Here is a 17,738-nt window from a genome sequence, read left to right as displayed (position 1 = left end):
AGAGTGAGGTTCCACTCTATATGAGGGTGCAGGGGGATACGAGATGTGTGAAGGGCTGAGAGCACAGAGGCTGCCCCTGGAAACAGACAGTCTTTCTCCTCTGGGACTGGGGCTCCTATGATCTTTCTCATAATCCAGTGTCACTCCCCACTCCCCATGCCTCCCCCACCCCACTCCCCAGGCCAGGACTGAGGGGCCTGACTGGGCTGGAGCCTCACAGGATTCTCCATCTAGAGGTCACTCTACCAAGCTGCCAGGGAAGGCTCAGATCCTTTCCTGGGCTTGTGGGGAAAAAACCTTCCCCACCCACATTTTAGTCCCCAGACCCAGGGCCAGCAGAATGGACCTTTCAGCCTGTAGTCCCACAGCTAAGAACCCACCTAAGGGAGCAAGGCCAGCAGTTCTTGGGGAGATCCCTCCACGACTGTGTCCAGACCATCTGTTCCTGAGGCTGGTCCACAGGCAGCTGGATCAGCAGGCCAGTGTGGGTGTGAGGCAGGGGCCCTCCCTGGGACATTCTCCATCTCTGGGAGGATTGGAGCTCAGAACCCTGCAGCAGGTCCCCAAAATCAAAAATGAGCTCCCCACCCTAGGATCCACCTATGCCCCGACTTGGATGATGTCGGAAGCCCACCCCTCAAAAAACTCCAAGTGCTGGTTCAGGCAGATGTGTATCCACACCTGCGCTGGTGGAAGATTGAGGGGCCCTGGGGAGCGAGGGGCTTCTGGGAGGAGGAGGGGGCCAGAGCCTTTTTGCAACCAACCAGGCTCTTCCTCTTTTAGCCTTGACCGTGACTAGGTCTTTCTGACCTTGACATCACAGGGAGCACAGGAAAGGGGGCAGGGTGGAAAAGGCCTTGATCTTCCGGTGGCCAGAGAAGGGGAGGGCCGCTCGCCCCCTTGACGCGCCATCCCCCTTCCCGCCAGAGCCCGCCGCCTCTGTTTACACACAGAGGAGGTGTCGTCTCCAGTCTAGACAGGGGCGCTAATAACGCCCATAAAAGGCGGCCTCTCCAGAGATGTTCTGCAACTCGGCTCCCGCGCGCCTACCGCTGGCCGCTCCCTCCGCCTCCTCCGCCCCGCCCTCCTCGGATACCAAGGCTGGGCCTGCGGCGGCCCTGGGGAAGGGGCACCCACAAGGTTTCTAGAGGCTGAGAAACCCCGCCCCGCACCCTTCTGAACCTCTTCTGTCTCCAAAGGTAAGTAGACCCCCGCTCTTCCAGCCTAGCCTCGAGGTTAGCAGCACATCCTCCCACCCCCACCCGCCAGGCCGATGGCCCCCACCTCAGTCCACCCGCGCCCCCTCCCCGCCCCGGGACTGGGGGCTTGGATTTGGGAAGCTGTGGAGGCTGGGCCGAGTAGACCCCAAACAGATCTCAGCCTCTCCCCAGTGCTGGGCCTGGCCACAGGCCATGGTCACAGCGAGGCGCTGGCTGCGCAGCGGGGCAGAGGGCACTCGGGTAGTCCTCACCCCATACCGAGCTTCGAAGTCTCGGAGACCAGGCCCCGGGCTCCCGGATCCAGGGCAGGCGGCTGTGGGTGTGGCGTTTGATGAGAGTGGGGTTTGTTGTTGTTGTTGTTGTTGTTTTACTCGGTCCCCACACCTTTCCTGACACTCAGTAATTCACTAGGCGGAGGAGATCCTCTGCTGGCGGAGGGGGAAAATGTCAGAGCCGGGAAACTTTAACTATTAGTGCGCTGAAAGGACAGAGAAAATGGGGAAGAGGGCTCATTTAGGGGTGCTCAGGTGAAAGGTGGAGAGATGGTCTCCCGGATGTTCCCGCCTGGGACCCCCCTCCACCCCTTCCCATTTTCAGAGTGGCAATCAGGCTGGGGTCTTGTGGAGGGAGGGGGCCCAGGGATGCCGTAGAAGGGTTGGAGGAGGTAAGGACGCTGCTGACCCCAGGCCGCTGGTGTGAGCCTGACAGCCTGACTGGGCCCCTCACCCCAGGTTCCTCTAACGCACCCCCCCACTCCAGGCTGCAGATGCCTAGAAAGCAGCACCTGGAGAAGGGGTCTCCCACCCTTCCTCTTAAATCCTGGACACCCGGAGGGGTGGCTGGGAGCCAGGTGGGCTCCAACCCCTGGAGGAGTTAGTGAAGGAAAGAAAAAGGAGACGGAGCCCCCCTACCTCCACCCCTCCTCAGCCTTGTCTGAACCCAACAAAGAGGCTGTACCAAACCTGAGCTGCCTCAAAAGAACGAAATAGAGAGGTCTGAACGGTCGGGCGGGGACCCAGACCTTCCTCATCTGCCGCCCTTTATCTCCCCTCTCCACGCCCGCTCAGTTCCTACTCACATCCCATCCGCAGCCCAGGCCCTGCCTCATTTGCATACGCGGCAGAACCGCTTTCTGCAAACTAGGCAGTGACCTTGAACTGGGCCGCTGAGGCCTCGTGACTGACCGTGGAGAAGGCAGCACCGCGCGGAACAATTCTGACCTCGGGTCCGCGGGGGAACTGCTTCCGGCGGCTCGCAGCCCCTCCGCGGTGGCCCGAGCCTCCCGCAGCCGCCTTGCCCCTGCCACCGGAGCGGGCACGGCTGTTATAATTAACTCCTGCCGCCCGGCTCGGCGCGGCGGGGACTCGAGGCCCCGCGCAGAGCCCGCGAACTTGCGGGAGGGATGGAGGCAGCGACAGAAGGCGCGGGAGAGGCGGCGGGGCAGCCAGCTGGTGGGTGCGCGGGAGCGAGGGCTGCCTCGGGTCTTCAAGGAAAGTCTTGGGCCGCATCCTAGCCTTCAGTTTTAATTAACCCCTGAGTTAATGAGCGCGGCATGGTTGAGCCAGGCCAGCTGCAGCAGGAGCCGGCGGCTCAGGGGCCAGCAGGCAGGCCGCCTCTTCCAACCGTGGGATTTGATGAATGTACGGGAGAGTGGACGCACAGAGCCCTCAGCAGTTCCAGAGCCTGGGTCTGGCCAATTACAGTTTTGCGTATGGGCTGCGAAGTGCGGGTGGATAAAACTCGGCTAGCCGCGGCCGCCCAGCGCTTTGGGTTGCGAGTCCCCCCTCCCCCCGTCCCCTCCCCGTAGCCCTAGCTGGTTCTTCGCAGGCGGCTCCCGCCGTGGCTGGATTTAAATTTGAAGCTTCGCACCCGAGCCTCCCGCCGGCCCCGGGGACCCAGGCTGGGCGCGGCGCTCTGGGGCGCGTTTGTGGGAGCCCGGGTTAAGGAAGGGGCTGAGCGGCGAGAGTGGTAAGGTGTGCCTTAAAGGTGGGCAGATCCGCGGTGGTGCACTTAGATTGCCTGGGTCCTCTCCGGGGTCCTGAAAATCCCTAGGCTCACAATGGGCCTCGAGGAGCAGGACACTGGGGATGAGAACGTAGCTGATGGTTCCCGGCAGCTCTCCCTGAGGGGAAATCAGGGTCAGCCGCACGCAACGAAGGGGGGTTTGTGCGTGTGCCATTGTCCACAGAGTGGAAACCTGGGGAAAATGCCCTTTTCGGATGGGGCCAAATCGGAGGGGGAGAAACTGCGTGCCCGGAGGAAGGAAGCCCTCACTTCGTTCTCAGTTCCCCCAGCGTTGCATCTGCCGCCCTGTGGCCGCCGCTCCGTGTGCTCGGCGGCCTGGCCGGAGGGCAGCGTGCAGGGCTCTGGGCCGGAGGTTTTCGGGCTAGAGAGGGACAGGGAGAGGCTGGGACCTTCCTCCTGGGGTCCCCTTTCTGGGAGACTGGAGTCATCTGGAAGGGTAAAAGAGGACGGGAAGAAGCCTCTGCCCCACGAAGACTAGGGATGACTCTGCGCAGCTCAGCTCGGCATCCCTCATACCAACAATAGCCGCCGAGCACCGAGGCCTGGAGGCCTGGAGACCTTGCTGCCCGCGCAGTGTCTGATTGAAAAGAGCAACAGTACTCAAGTCACACCCTGTTTATCTTTAGGACCAAAATAACCCCCAAATAAATTTTTTTTTTTAATTTTAAATTTTCAGTGGTGCTCATTAATGCATCTCGAAAAGGGGGACACACATAGGATGCTGGAGATGCTGTGACGTGGAATTTGCAGCTCAGGGATGCTCCTTTCTGCAGCCGCGCAGCCCCTTAATCAAGCACAAAAAGGCCAATCCAGGCGGTCTCCTGCCCGCTGCTCGCGCCATTCTGACTGGAGGTGACTGCGCGGGGCTAGCATCTCACGCCTCGGCCTCGGTTCCGGCAAGTGGGCCCCGCGGGTGCCGGGCGCGGGGCGGGCTCCTGGGGGTGGGAGGGCCCTGGCCGGGCGTCCCGGCAGCTGGGGCGGGGAAGGGGAAGCGGGCGAGGGGCAGGCGCCGCGCTGCGAGCCCTGAGCTGCGCCGGGCAGGGCGACGCTCGCTCGTGCGGACACATTTCTGTCCGAGGGAGCAGTTCTGGTTTGGGATATGAAATCGCCCGGCGAGCTGTGGAATTCCAAGAATCTGCGTTTCTCTCTGCCGCGTCCTGCAGAGGAGAGGGACAAAAAGGGAGATGAGAATCTTCGGCTTCGGTCTGCTTTTGTAGCTTCGGCTCATTCTCAGATACTTAACTTTCACCTACATGGGTTTCTTTCTGCCATATTCTCGCGGAGACTCTCGGTTTCTCCAAATTTCTCTAGATCGCCTGGTGGTTTCCGCATTTAGACGTTTGCTGAACTATCTATTTTACCTTATATTACTCAAAGCCGTGCATTGCATAGGAGCCTGAGACAATCAAATAGAAATCCGAGTATTTTGTCTACTAGACACCAATAGAATACACCCAGTTTTGAGGGCTTTGTTTTGGTTTTCACTTTAATCCATTTATCTGTGCTCTGTGGACTTGGTTGAGATGGATTGTGGTTTCCAGATGTCGATTAATCTCATCAATGGCCAGCATTAGGTTCTCAGCCTTCTACGGAAGGAGCTGCTGAGGTTAGCACCATAAATATAATTTTAAACCCCAACAAGGTGATTCTCCGGAGTCCTCTCCCTCACCCCCGGCACATCTACTGGCATTGGCACTGCTCTCTGATGGTCCCAGCAGCAGGCTGGGCTGGTTCTTGGGTGTGGGGGGGGTCTCTTCTGCAGCGGGAGTCATGAGGCTCTCAGGCCAGCCAAGCCCTGCTGGGGTCCCAGAGCCTCTTGCTGCAAAGACTCTGGAAGACCCCCAGAAGCCCATCTGACCCACAGAAGTCACAGGCAAGAGTTCAGGCCCCCAGATTTTCAAGAGCAGGTAGTCAGGTCCACATAGAACTGGGCACCTCCTTTTTTCGGCTTCTTCTGCCTCCTTTCTGCATCTCTCCTCTAACAATGAGTGGAAGTGTGAGGCTGGGGTGGCTCCCAGCTCCGGGGGAGGGGGCGTGGATGCCCAACACTAACAATTCTCCCATAGTCCTTCTTAGAGGAGAGGACCCCAAGTGTCTCCTAAAATTCCTGAGGAGAAAGAGCTGAGGAAGAGGAGCACAGCAGCGGCAGGGCTGGGAAAGACAGTGGCAGGGAAACCTGTCCTTACCCCCACTTTGCCTCTACTGTAAATAAACCCCAAGCCAAAGGGCTCACCCGTCTCCTTAAACAGCCAGTAAACTTTATATGACACAATATCTAATAGTAATTTATTGGGGAGATATTGTAAATTCCAACGGTTTTAGTTAATAAAGGAGCTAATTAAAGAAGGACAGGCTGTGCTTGGCCAGCTGTTGGCGAGAAGATAATACATCTGGGGGGGGGGGTGCATGGTGCAGAAATGTGTATGTGTGGGTATTTTTGGTGTGGCTTTTTCCTTCTTGCCCCGTGTCGGGCGATTGCCTCACTCTCTGCATTAGGTTTTATATGATATTTTAAAAAAACAGAATCCAGCGAATAAATCTGCCCCCGCGTTTTGTCCCCCCACCACCCCCACTGGGGAAGGGGGAAGTTGGAGTTGGTGCGGGATGGGGGGCGGGGGGGATTCGCTGTCCCCACCCATCCCCCTGGCGGCGGCGCCCACGTGAGCTGGATGGCCAATGGGTGGCCGGCGCAGGTTTAACTATGTTTAATGTCAGATAGCAATAAAGTAGAAGCTGCCGGTCCGGCCCCGCGGAAATGGGCGAGCATAATCTCCTGAATCCCGGGTTTGTGGGGCCGCTGGTGAACATCCACACGGGAGACACGTTCTACTTCCCCAACTTCCGCGCGTCCGGGGCGCAGCTGCCGGGGCTGCCTTCGCTGTCCTACCCGCGCCGCGACAACGTGTGCTCGCTGCCCTGGCCGTCGGCGGAGCCCTGCAATGGCTACCCGCAGCCCTATCTCGGCAGCCCGGTGTCGCTCAACCCGCCCTTCGGCCGCACGTGCGAGCTGGCGCGAGTGGAGGACAGCAAGGGTTACTACCGCGAGCCGTGCGCCGAGGGCGGCGGGGGCCTGAAGCGTGAGGAGCGCGGGCGCGAGCCGGGCCCGGGAGTCGGGCCAGGGGCAGCGCTGCTGCCGCTGGAGCCGTCGGGGCCGCCCGCGCTCGGTTTCAAGTACGACTACGCGGCAGGCGGCGGCGGCGGCGACGGTGGCGCGGGACCCCCGCACGACCCGCCCTCGTGCCAGTCACTGGAATCCGACTCCAGTTCGTCCCTGCTCAACGAGGGCAACAAGGGCGCCGGCGCGGGCGACCCGGGCAGCTTGGTATCGCCTTTAAACCCCGGCGGCGGGCTCTCGGCCAGCGGTAAGGACCCCGGCCCGCTCGTGCTGCGTGCGCAGGACCGGACAGCTCACCCGGGCGGGCAGGGTAGGACTGAGCTAGGGCCGCCTGCGGTGACCGAATGTGTGGTGAGGAAGCGCTTCTTTTAAAAAGAAGTACGGGGTGGGGGGGGGGCGCCTATAAACATGTAAATATCCCCATAAAAGAACTGCAGAGAGTCCCCTTTTAGCCGACCTGCGGCTGGAGGGGGCAGGGAGCTCCGGAGAAGGGGATTCTGACAGACATTTCCCCAGGCCTGGGGGTGGGCGGTGGGGACCCAGAGCTTGGTCCCCGCTCTCTACGGCCTCACCCTCCGCCTTCGCACAGGCTCCTACCTACATTTTTCCTCTTAAGAAACGCCACTGGACCCGGTTTACTCTGGCCACTCGCTCCTGTCTGTTTTAGCTGATCAGGGACCCCATCCCGGAGGATGTGAAGGGAAGGGGCCAGATATCCGGGAGAAGAAGAGGTTTGGGGAGAAGTGAGGGGATCGGAACACAGAAGGGTCAGAGATAGTGCAGTGGGAGGTAGGGTTGAGGAGGCAAGGAGGAGTGAAAGGGGAAAAAGAGAATGATGAAGCTGGGGGAGTTGGTGGGGATGAGGGTCTGTGTAGAAGAGAGGAGATGAGACAGGAGGGCAAGGGCCTGGGATTGGGCAGTAGGCCAATGTGAAAAGGGCTGGGGAAGGACCAAGGGCACTGGGCTTGTCACCTCTTGGTCCTCTGGCCAACACTGCCGGTTCGTCTCCACCCAGGCGCGCCCTGGTACCCGATCCACAGCCGCTCCCGGAAGAAGCGCAAGCCCTATTCGAAGTTGCAGCTGGCGGAGCTGGAGGGGGAGTTTCTGGTGAACGAGTTCATCACGCGGCAGCGCCGGAGGGAACTCTCAGACCGCTTGAATCTTAGTGACCAGCAGGTCAAGATCTGGTTTCAGAACCGGAGAATGAAAAAGAAAAGACTTCTGTTGAGGGAGCAAGCTCTCTCCTTCTTTTAGGGGGCAAGACACGGGCACTGGCCCCAGACTGAGCTTGTCTCTGGCAGAGAGCAAGAGGGGGCGCTGCCTGGGACGCATTCCCCGCTTAGAACACCAGGCATCTCTGGCAGGTGCTCCCTGGACATCCTCTTGTCTGTTTTGTTTGTGGTTCCCTCCCACACCCCCACACCCCCCCCAGCAGGCTCTGCCAGGTCCCAGAGAGAAGGGAAGAACCCAGCCAGGGAGGGAGGTGCTGCAGGCAGGGGATAGGGACAGGGAAGGCTGAGGTGCTGGGGAGGGGCTGGTTTGCAGCGGGACTGGGGCTTTTGGCCTCGGGCTGAGGATCTGGAGGAAAGGTAACCGGGTGCTCCCCCCACCACCACTTTCCTTCCAGGATCTTAAGTCAATCAGCCTGCTGTAGGCAAAAGTGGGGACAATGGAACCAAGGCTCCCCAAAGCCTTGGCTCCCCAAAGCCAAGGCTCCAAGAGTGGAGGATCCGTGGAAAGATTGGAAGGGGTTAGGATAGCTCTGGGAGGGCAGGAGGAAGTGTGGGAACCTAAGAGGAAGTGCAGTTTGGGAGAACACAGTGATCAGTAATGCTCAAGTCCACTGGGGTCTGGTCCTCTAGGCCTGGACACCGAACAGACGGAGGTACAGGCGTTTGGCAGACCTGGCTACAGACAGGGCGATCATCAGCCCTATGTCCCCTCTAGGGCAGCCTGCCCGAGAAGTCTCCTGGTCCCCTTTCTCGAAGGCCCTGCCCGCCCATTCGCTCACAGGTGTGTTGCCATCCACTCTTACCGCCGCCTAGGCGGCTGCAGACCGGAAGCCGCAAGCGCGGGATTGCGAGCTGAGCGGATGCAGCTTCAGGTTTAGTAGCCACCCCAGGGACCCCCACCTGGCCCTCCAGGAAGCCCAAGAGGCTGTGAAAGAGGCCGTGAAGCCCAGCATTGATTGACCGGGAGCGTTTCTGGCAGCCGCGGCTACCGCCACTGATTCTTCCTTCCCCGCTGGCGTTCACGGTCACGGCCGGCCACAGGCTGGACCGGCATAATTTACGAGGCAGGAGGAGAATCTGCCCGTAAAGGGGCTACCGGCCGCGGAGGCCCCTGCTCAGCCCGGGTTTCCCAGGCTGGTGACAATGAAGGAGGGGGGCGCTGCTGCCCCCCACACAACTCCTTTCTCTCTTTTACCCATCCCCACTCCACCCGCCCCCCAAAGTGGCCCTTTGTCTCAGGATCCGCTGCCTCCGCCTCCCCCTGGCTGGCGAGCCGCCGAGTACAAGGACCACAGCAGAAGCAGGGGCACATCCCCAGAACTGCTTGGAAGCCAGAGTGGCTTCTTCAGCCCAGGGCCTTTTATTCATAGCGCCCTTCAGGCCCCAGCCCCAGCCCAATAGATCTAGGCTGGCTTAGGAGAGAGAGGCAGTGAAGAAGCCCCACCACACTTTCCTGCGCTCCGTTTTTATCCCTCTTGGTGAGAGTCCCTCAACCTCCCCGTCTGCTGACCCACCCTTGCCAGGAGTAAGAAGGTGAGAAGAGGGGACTGATGGGAGTTAAGCCCAGCACGCACAGTGTGAACTGGCCTGCTAGCTTGGTGTTCTTCCTGCCTGGGAAGAGTCTCCCCTAACCCACCCTCGAATGGCAATCCACAGAGCCTGCCACTCTCCCACCAGCACACAGCTTCAAGTCCCTGTACAGGATTGTGCAGAGGCGTGGGCAAACAGAGGCACAGCGGAGCCCAGCACCCCCATTGGGCCCATGCCACATTCCTGACTGTACTTGTAAGCGGTCAGCCTCATGTCCCCAAATACAGCCCTGCAGAGTGGCCGTACAATCACTTGCCCTCATCCCCCACTGGGCACCTGACACACTTCCCCACTGATAGAAACTTGTTTCGCCTACATACAAGTTCGCAGAAATCAGCACCATTCCAGCTGTGGGCACAGTCCCTTCTGGGCTGGCCCTGGGTACGAGGCGCTCTCCCCTTTGCCTGGTCACTCATGTACCCCTTCATGCAGCCCCTCCTGTGACCTTGTGGGCTCTGGGGTGCTGGATTCAAGCTTCACCACTCCAGCCTGGCTCCCACAGCCTAGTAGAGAAAAGAGACCAGAACACTCCAAAAGGGGTGGGGGTACAAAGATATGCAATATTCTTTTCCTGTCGCTTTAAACTTGACTTTCGTGAGCTTCTCTGTCAATCTGCGTCCTGTTCTCTTGTGTCCGTTGCTAGTACCTGGTGTAGTCTCTGTGGGTAGATGCCCTTCCCAGCTCTCTGTAATGTGCCCTCCTATTCAACCGTCTGTCTTTAGCACGTTTTCCCTTTATATAGTCCTTGTACAGAGTTGCTTCATCATATTAATAATAACAATTTAAAAAATGACTGAACGATGATGTGATTTTTTTGAGAAAGAATTTTAAACTGACTCCCCACACATGGTCTCCTCTGCCCAGAAAGAGTGGGATCCCCATTCCTAGCAGCTCCCCCACTTGATTGTCTCCAGCTCAGGTGAATAATAAAAATAATAAATGTATAATGATAAAGGAAGAATGGTGCAGGGGCAACAAAAATATATGAGCAACCAAGATCTGTTGATGAGCTGCCAGCTCTAGTCCCAAGCAATTACTAGCAGAGAGAAAACTGGGGGGATAGGAGATTGGGGGGGGGAGGAGAGGGATATCTGAGGAGTCATGGGGTCATAAAAATAATGTAGACAGCCCAGAGGAGGCTGAAGCCACCTTCAGGGCCAGAAAGAGGAAGTCTGAGCTGCAGGATCTCCAAGAAGTGAAACCACAGTAGGGGTTCAAGTAGGTTGGAGCACGGATAGCAAGAGTGCCCTGGGATATGGGGTAGGGGTTGGTGGAACCACACTTTAACCCCAGGGTCTAACCCCATGGCTTCACTCTGAGAGCACATTTCGTGCCCTGCAAAATGACTAGGTAGGGGACTAAAGACCCCTTGGAGCTGGCGAAATAGGCTTCATCTCTCTCAGCCAACAACCCTCTCTGAGCCTTGCCAGAGAGAGGCCCAGGTGGAAGCCAGAGTCTGGGTTCCGGTAGAGCCCATGGGCCCCCTGCACTTCCACTTCACCCCTTCCTTCTGGGTGGGACATCCTCCCTCTGCCTCCACCCTTGTGCCTCTGGTCCCTGAGTTTCCCTTTCTCACAGCCTGGCTCCAATCAGGGAGTCTCCTCCAGAGTCCCCCTCCACCCTCCTGGGACTGCTTTGAAATAGCAGGGGCCCCCACCAAGCCCAGCGTCCAAGCCACACCTCCTGCCTTGAAATCTTTCTCTCTCTCTCTCCCTTTCTTTCCTTACTCCTAGAAAAGCTAACAAATTTAAATTGAATCCCATTCTCCTTTTGCTCCTAACACACAGCTTGTCTTGTGCAGCTGAGGGATTTGGGCAGGAAGGAAGATCCCAAGCTTTGGGGGGTCACTCATACAAAGGCCTCCACAGAGTACAGGCAAAGCTGGGGACAGGATAGCTTCTGGTAGCCATGAGCTGGGAGAGGGACTGGGTGGCTGGCTGTGTCTGTGTCCGAATTAAGGGGGTGGGGGGGGGCAGGAGTTGAATCCCAGTGAACCCAGGCCAGAGACTACGATCTTCTTAGGACACATCTATACAGAGAGAATTAACAGTGAAGGTATTTCTGGCTAAAAAAGAAGGGAGGGAATTTAAGGAGGTCAGGAATAACTGGCCTTTAATTTATTCCCTTGATTTATTCCCAGAGACACTGAGGATCTGAGAGAGGAGGTACCTTGTTGGGTGGTGTCTACATAGGTCCCAAAACTCAATAATTGGGGAGACTGTCAGAGTAGAAAAGACACTATAACCTCTTCCTAATGGTTAAAAAACTTATCCTTGGGTCTCTGGGCCAAAGAGAATGTCATGGTTGGAGCCTCAACCCAAATACTCAGGGTAAGGCTGAACTCTGCATCTGGGCAAGGATTGCATCTATTTTGCAACTATTTGTCTGGTTTAAACCCTCAAACTACAATTTACTCCATGGACTTTAAGACAAAGAATCCCGTGTCTCTAACTGGGTCTTGAGGAGCAAGAAATGGAGAGAATAATCTGGATACTTCAGGTAGAAAATATTTCTGCTGTTGTGTATTTGTAAGTTTATACCCTCCCTGGCCCCGGTTATCTACCCAGTTCCACTCCACTCTGACACAGCTCCGGTATTTAAAGCCGCTATCGAGCGGGCGGGAGATGGGCCCGGCCGCCCGGGTCCTGTGGAAGCTAATGCAGCCGAAAACCCGGCGCGCGATCGATGGCTCAGACCCAGAGCAGAGCAGGGACCGCCAGCCCCATCTACGAACAAAGCAACCCCCCGGACCTTGGGTTCCGGACATGTCGGAGCCCCAGCCCATCGTCCCCGCCATTACCAGGATAATAGGAGCGGCTTTTAGGCCCCGGGCCCGCGCGGGAAACACACCCCGGAGCCCCCAACCCTCTCTGCGCGGCGGGCACAGGGAGGCGCCGGAGGGTCCGGTGTAATTCAGCGCGCGGTGGGCTGCAGGCGCCGGGTCCCGCAGCCGCGCGTCTGCCGAGCCTTAGGCCCGCGCGGCCGCCTTCCGGCGTCTGCCTCCGTCGAGACAGAGCTGCGGGTTTTCCGTGGAGAAGCGTGCGGCCCGCGCCCGCCGCCCTGAACGCCCCGCACCGCTGCGGACCGGCGCCGTGCTCGCGGTCGCCGCTCAAAGGAGGCCCCGAGACAAAGGCGCGGCGGCCGCTGGTGGCAGACGCGGGCGCCTGGAGCGCTCCGTGGCCTGGCCCGGCGGAGAGGGCTCTGGGAGGTCGGTCCACGTCCCCGGCCGGCCCGGCCCCCGCCCGCTGCAGGGCCCCGGGGAGGGGAGACCCGGCGCGCTTCTCAGTCCCTGCTGCCCCGCGCAGCTCCCCGCCCAACAGCCGCCAGCAGCGCCGGTCGCCGCCCGAGGGCCGCCGGGCCCCCGCCAACGACGGGATGACCCCTGCTGGCGGGAGCAGAGGAGGCTGCCGAGCCCCGCCCCGCCCAGCCACTCGCTCTGAGCACCCTGGGTCTGGGCGCGCCGCGCGAGTTTGTGGGAGACCTGGAAGAACAGCCCGAGTCTCAGGCGCTGCCACGCTGCGGGGACCAGGCCTCTCTGCTAAGTGCCCTCCCTCTGCTGGGCCCGTGGCGTCCCCACAGCGGCCGGCCGCCCTCCCGCTGGGCTTCTCACCGCCGGCGGCGCTGGCCCCTAAAGCCTGTGCCGCCTCCAGGAGCCCGGCACCCGAGGCGAGGAACTGGGCTCACGGGAGACCAAACACAGCCGGACCTTTAGCCAGTATAGCCCAGCCGGCTGCCGGTGGGTGATCCCTCCTCTCTGAGCCAGAGCCACTTCCTGGAGACCCGGAGACAAGGCTTCACTTTGTCAGTTTCCACGTCCCAGAGTGGAGAACTTCCTTCGAGGACAGGTCTGCGCGGATGGAACTCGCGGGCGGTTCTTGCTAGGAAAGTTCCCTGTGAAAGATGCATGGTCCGTATGCGGGGCATGGGAAAGATGTTTCAGAAAACACACACTTGGCGGTACAGCCAACATAAGGGATACATTGAAACAGTCTAAAATGCACAGATATCTATATTACATGTACATACTGGGCATGGAAAATATATTTCTCTAGGAAACATACATACAGAGGCACCTTTATTTGTATGGGAAAGCAACCTTCCGGGAAAAGGTTACACAGAGCATGGATAAACACAACTTGTAAAGATTCATTTACATAAACGGTACACTTGCATATATATCCTACACAGGGAATATACAGTCCTCATCGATTTAGCTACATAGATGTATCCATTCCATAAGCTGTATAAAATCATGCATGGAAAATGCATCCAGATATTAATGTGTCCACATAAAAAGCGCATGGAAAATACATCATATTATTATATATACACAAATTGAGTATCTACCCAATGTATGAAAAAATATGTTCTGTAAATTAGTTTGTTTACATGGTGTGTGCGTACCAAATACATTGCAGTACATTCTTTGAGCTCACATATTATTGTATTTATAATACACATCTATTTGGCTATCTTACAAACAGTAGCAGGAGGAAGCTCAGGCATTGGCAATAACCATCTCCACCAGCTGAGCCTCTTTTCTGTCTTTCTGTTTTTCTATTATTTCCATCTTTTAAAACCCCCTTCTATGTCTATATGGATTATTTATATAAGTGGTCTCCTATCTCAGTTTCCCTAGTACATCTCTTGCCAAAGTCAGGGTCTATATTTAGAATCCCAAGTCCTGTTTGCAGCAGGGTCTGACTGCATAATCACAGCCTGTATGGAATGAGCATTATGTAATTAGGTTACCCCTGTGTCTCAGGACTTGTTCTTCTAGACCTAAGATAAATATATTAGAGACTTACTCTAGGCTGCCAGTTAAGGAAGGGGGCTGGGGAGGGAAGAGGGAAGTGCAGTGACCTGGCAAGTTGTGTAACAGGCAGCTTGGGGGAAAGGCAAGTTCTAGGTGTATGCTGGGCACTCAGGGTTCCTGAAAGCCAAAGTTTGTTTAAATTTTTTAAAATTTATTTTTAAAATCTCCAGTGGAGAAAGACGCATGAAATAAAGGCCTGACCTGGTCTCCTACGTCCCTCTCAGACCCCAGAGCAGCCCCACTCCCTCTCAGCTAACCAGGAAGAGGATTCTAGCCCACCTAGCTCCTCAGCAGCGGTTAGCATCCTTAATGCTGGCCGGGTCTACACCGGCAGCAGGGAAAGTTTACCCTGGAACCCAAGTTTTTCTCAACAAAATCCACTAACCCTTTTGGAGAGGCAATAATAGCCGAAAGCATTTTCTGACCCTGAGCGAACTCTGTTTTGGCCCCGGAAAAATGAGTCCCACTTGGGTCTTCCTTTAGTAGCTAAAAATCCGAGACTGCCTGACACACGCCTATGGAAAAATTCTTTGAAAGACAATGCACTCACACCCCGCAGAGATATTGTTTATGGGTTCCGTGTAGACACGGCCATATTTTACTGTCCAAAGGAATCAATTAATTAGTGCCTCGCCAGTCCCCGCGCCGGCCGCTGCTTGGCTGAGCGTGAGCGGCTGAGATAGATGTGCGTGGCCAGCTCGCTGGTCTTGTTAACAAGCCTCGTCATAAAGATGGAGATGATAAGGAGAGCGCGGAAGCCCTGGCGGCCGCGAGGGGGGGCTCCGAGGGCCAGCCCACAGCGTGTGGGGCAGCGGCGGCCGGCCGAGTCGGAGCCAGAGCCCTTGCCGGGTGCTGCTCCGGCTTCCGCTGCTCGCTCGCGGTATCCAGTCTTCTCCCCTTCTGGGGCGTTCACGCTGGGACTCGGATAATTCCCTCTCTTCTCCGCTCTTCTGAATTTTCCCTTTTCTTCATCAAGCCCCAAATTAAAAAAAAAAAATTTAATAAAAATATGTAAACCTCTGTCTGTGAGTGCCTGTCTTGCTCTCTGCCACACTTGTTCCGAGACCGGCTGCCTCCTCCTTTCCCTGCATTACTCCGCGTGGTTTCATCTCTGTCTGGAGCTCTCTTCCCTCTCTGGCTTCATGGTTGCTTTTTCTACCAGGTTGGTACTGGCTCAGGCCCCAGTGAGCTTGTAAAAAAAATAATAATACAAATAACCCCTGGTTATCTTGCGGCAGAGTTAACACCCCCTGATAAGCCAGACCCCATGATAAAAAAACCCAACCTTGGATGTAATTGCTGGTTTGGGTTGCAACACTTAATTCTGTTTATTCCCACCAATGTGCATACTTAATGAAGAGATATTGATATTAAAGGGCAGGGGGGAATTAATTTTACTTTTATGGTCATCTATTAAGAGCATAAGATGGTCTGAGTCTCCTTTAAAGGGACCAAAAAAGGGGGGAGGGAGAGAGAAGGAAAGGGAGGGGGAAGGGAGAAATATGACTGAAGGCGAACAAAGATCTTTGCCTGAAGAAACAATGTAACACTAGACAGAACTATAAAGTCTGGGAATGTAACAACGCAGGACCCTCTCAACTTCCCCCATTTGGAATCCTGTCCCTTGCACTTCCTGCTGAAATCCCAATCCTGACTACACAGCAGTATTCAAGGAAGAATTCATGCAATTATCTGGATAATTGTAGGGAGAGAGAGAGAGAGAGAAAGCATTTCCCTTTTATTGTCTGATCCTCTCTGGTGTCAGTGCAGAGGAGGGGGGGTGTTATATGGGATATGGAGGAAAAGGAGGTAGTAGGGTCTCCCAATGTCACCCTAAGACCTACAAGATGGCTACTCCTGAACCAAGAAGGTCCAAGGCAGGAACTCATAGATTCTTTAAGAGATTTTGAAGGCTTCAGTGATCCAGTTTCATTTTCCAAAATATTTGTTTGGTTTTACTTTGTCTGTATAGACCTGCCTCATCTAGTATTGTAATTATCAAATAATAGATAATTATAGGGGTGTCGATAATATCATTTATTTTATAGCCGCACAAGATATGATTAGAGTTAATGTCAGAGGCTCTGTTGGAGCCTGGAAGGCAGCAAGAGGTAAGGTAGAGAGAGAGGCAGATTGCCTTTCTCTTTCCTATTTTTATGTGTGTGTGAATCTCCAGAAATCCCCAATTCTCTAAATCCCCTTCCCAGATGTGTTAAGGGAAATCTCTACAATTTTAGGGGTTGGGAGCTCAGAGAAGGGCAAACAATTTGGTACTTAAATCTCCCCCTTAGTCTCAGGGCCAGTAGTCTCTGCTCTCCCATGTTCCCCCACAATGAAGGGCTTCACCCTCAGTTCAAAACTACTAAGGTCACAGAGACTTGGCAATTTAGGCCAGTGAGAGGAAGACAGGGTCTTACCAAAACCAAGTTCATTGTCATCCTCAAGTGGGCACTGGGTCCAGAGTGAAGCCCCCTTTGATCCCAATTTGGCCTTCTTTCCTGGACCTCTTCCTCAGAGACACCTGGATGGGAGCAGAAATAAGGTTAGGGCCCTGGAGGTTGGTTGGGTTGGGGATGGGGAAAAAACTGAAAATCTGCTTTCTTGTTTCTGGGATTCAGAACACCAGAAACCAGAAGCCTGGGCGGGGGAGGGGAAGGGAGAGAGAGAGAGAGTTTGTGGTAGAGAGCCAGGCAAGAGAGAGTCAAGGGAAACCATGAAACAGGAAGACAAGAATAAAAGGAATGAGTGAAAGAAAAGGGGCAGGAGGAGAAACCACAGGGAATAAAGGAAGGAAATAAAAAGGAAAAGCTAGAAAAGGAAATAAGAGAAGAAAAATGGAGGAACATTTAAAAAAGGAAAGAAAGATTTGAAAGCGAAGGAGAGGAAGGAGGGAGAACAGAGGCCGGGGTCTGCCGGCTGTGCGCTCTGCCAGGCTGCCTGCAGCAGTCTGGGTGGGCGGGGGGCGCCATGACAAAGTGAAGGTCAAGTTAGCATCGTACCTTATAAGGAAGGCGTCGGTCCTCCATTTCAGCCTTTCTTTCTGCCTGGACATGGCCGTAGCATTTCTAGGCTTGTAAACACTGGACTCTTTGGGGCCTTAGAAAAAAATAAAGACCCCCTTCCTTCCTTTATTGGGGGTGAGCTCCACCGGCTGGGGGAAGCAGCGGACAGAGAAGTCAACTAATGAAGACTCTGGGAAACTTTTCTCTCCTTTTCTCTCTCTCTCTCTGGCTCCACTCCCGCCAGCTGGGACTCCCTCCCTCCCTCCCTCCCTTTCTCCCTCCCTCCCTCGCTCCCTTTCTCCCTCCTCTTCCCAGCCTAACGCCTCTTTTGCTCTCTGTATCTCTGGGTCTTCCGTGTCTCTCGCCACTGTCTGTAACTCTGGGCTCCGTCTTTCCACACTCCCCTCCCCTACTGCAGACTTCTAAATCCGTTCCATTCCACCAGGAAAAGGAGCAGGACATAAGAATTGGAAAGAAAATTAGCCATCACAAAGAAAAGTTCATTTACAGCCTAAATGTCTATTAAGATTTCCTTCTGAAAATAAGGCGGTACACTCGGTAAGGAGGAGAAGTGAGGCAGCGCCAGTGGGAGGGCTGATGAGGTAGGAGACTTGGATTTATTTATTTTTCAGATCAAGAGGCGGAGAGAAAGGGGGAGAAGCAGACAAGCGAGAGAGAAGCGTTTCAACCCGGCAACTAGCAAAGGAGGCTGCAGCGGGCGGGACTGGGAGCAAAGCG

At 55.9% G+C, this 17,738-nt stretch overlaps 1 protein-coding gene and 1 long non-coding RNA gene across 2 annotated transcripts; one reads left to right on the top strand and one right to left on the bottom strand.

The window, feature by feature from the left end:
- The first annotated feature begins 6,000 nt into the window (after positions 1-6,000).
- On the top strand, positions 6,001-7,614 carry HOXC12 (homeobox C12). Its single transcript, XM_021686780.1, has 2 exons — positions 6,001-6,607; positions 7,376-7,614. The coding sequence occupies exons 1-2, from the start codon at positions 6,001-6,003 to the stop codon at positions 7,612-7,614; spliced, it is 846 nt and encodes a 281-aa protein (XP_021542455.1).
- Positions 7,615-13,607: 5,993 nt separating this feature from the next.
- On the bottom strand, positions 13,608-17,179 carry LOC110577452. The gene is made up of 3 exons (XR_002480122.1): positions 16,998-17,179; positions 15,016-15,187; positions 13,608-13,901 (listed from the first exon to the last, which is right to left on the bottom strand). It is a non-coding gene; the product is annotated as an uncharacterized LOC110577452 (long non-coding RNA).
- Between the last annotated feature and the right edge of the window lie 559 nt (positions 17,180-17,738).

The sequence above is a fragment of the Neomonachus schauinslandi genome, chromosome 5 (assembly GCF_002201575.2).
Source record: "Neomonachus schauinslandi chromosome 5, ASM220157v2, whole genome shotgun sequence".
In the NCBI taxonomy this organism is placed as follows: domain Eukaryota; kingdom Metazoa; phylum Chordata; class Mammalia; order Carnivora; family Phocidae; genus Neomonachus; species Neomonachus schauinslandi.
This window is presented reverse-complemented; position numbering and strand designations above follow the sequence as displayed.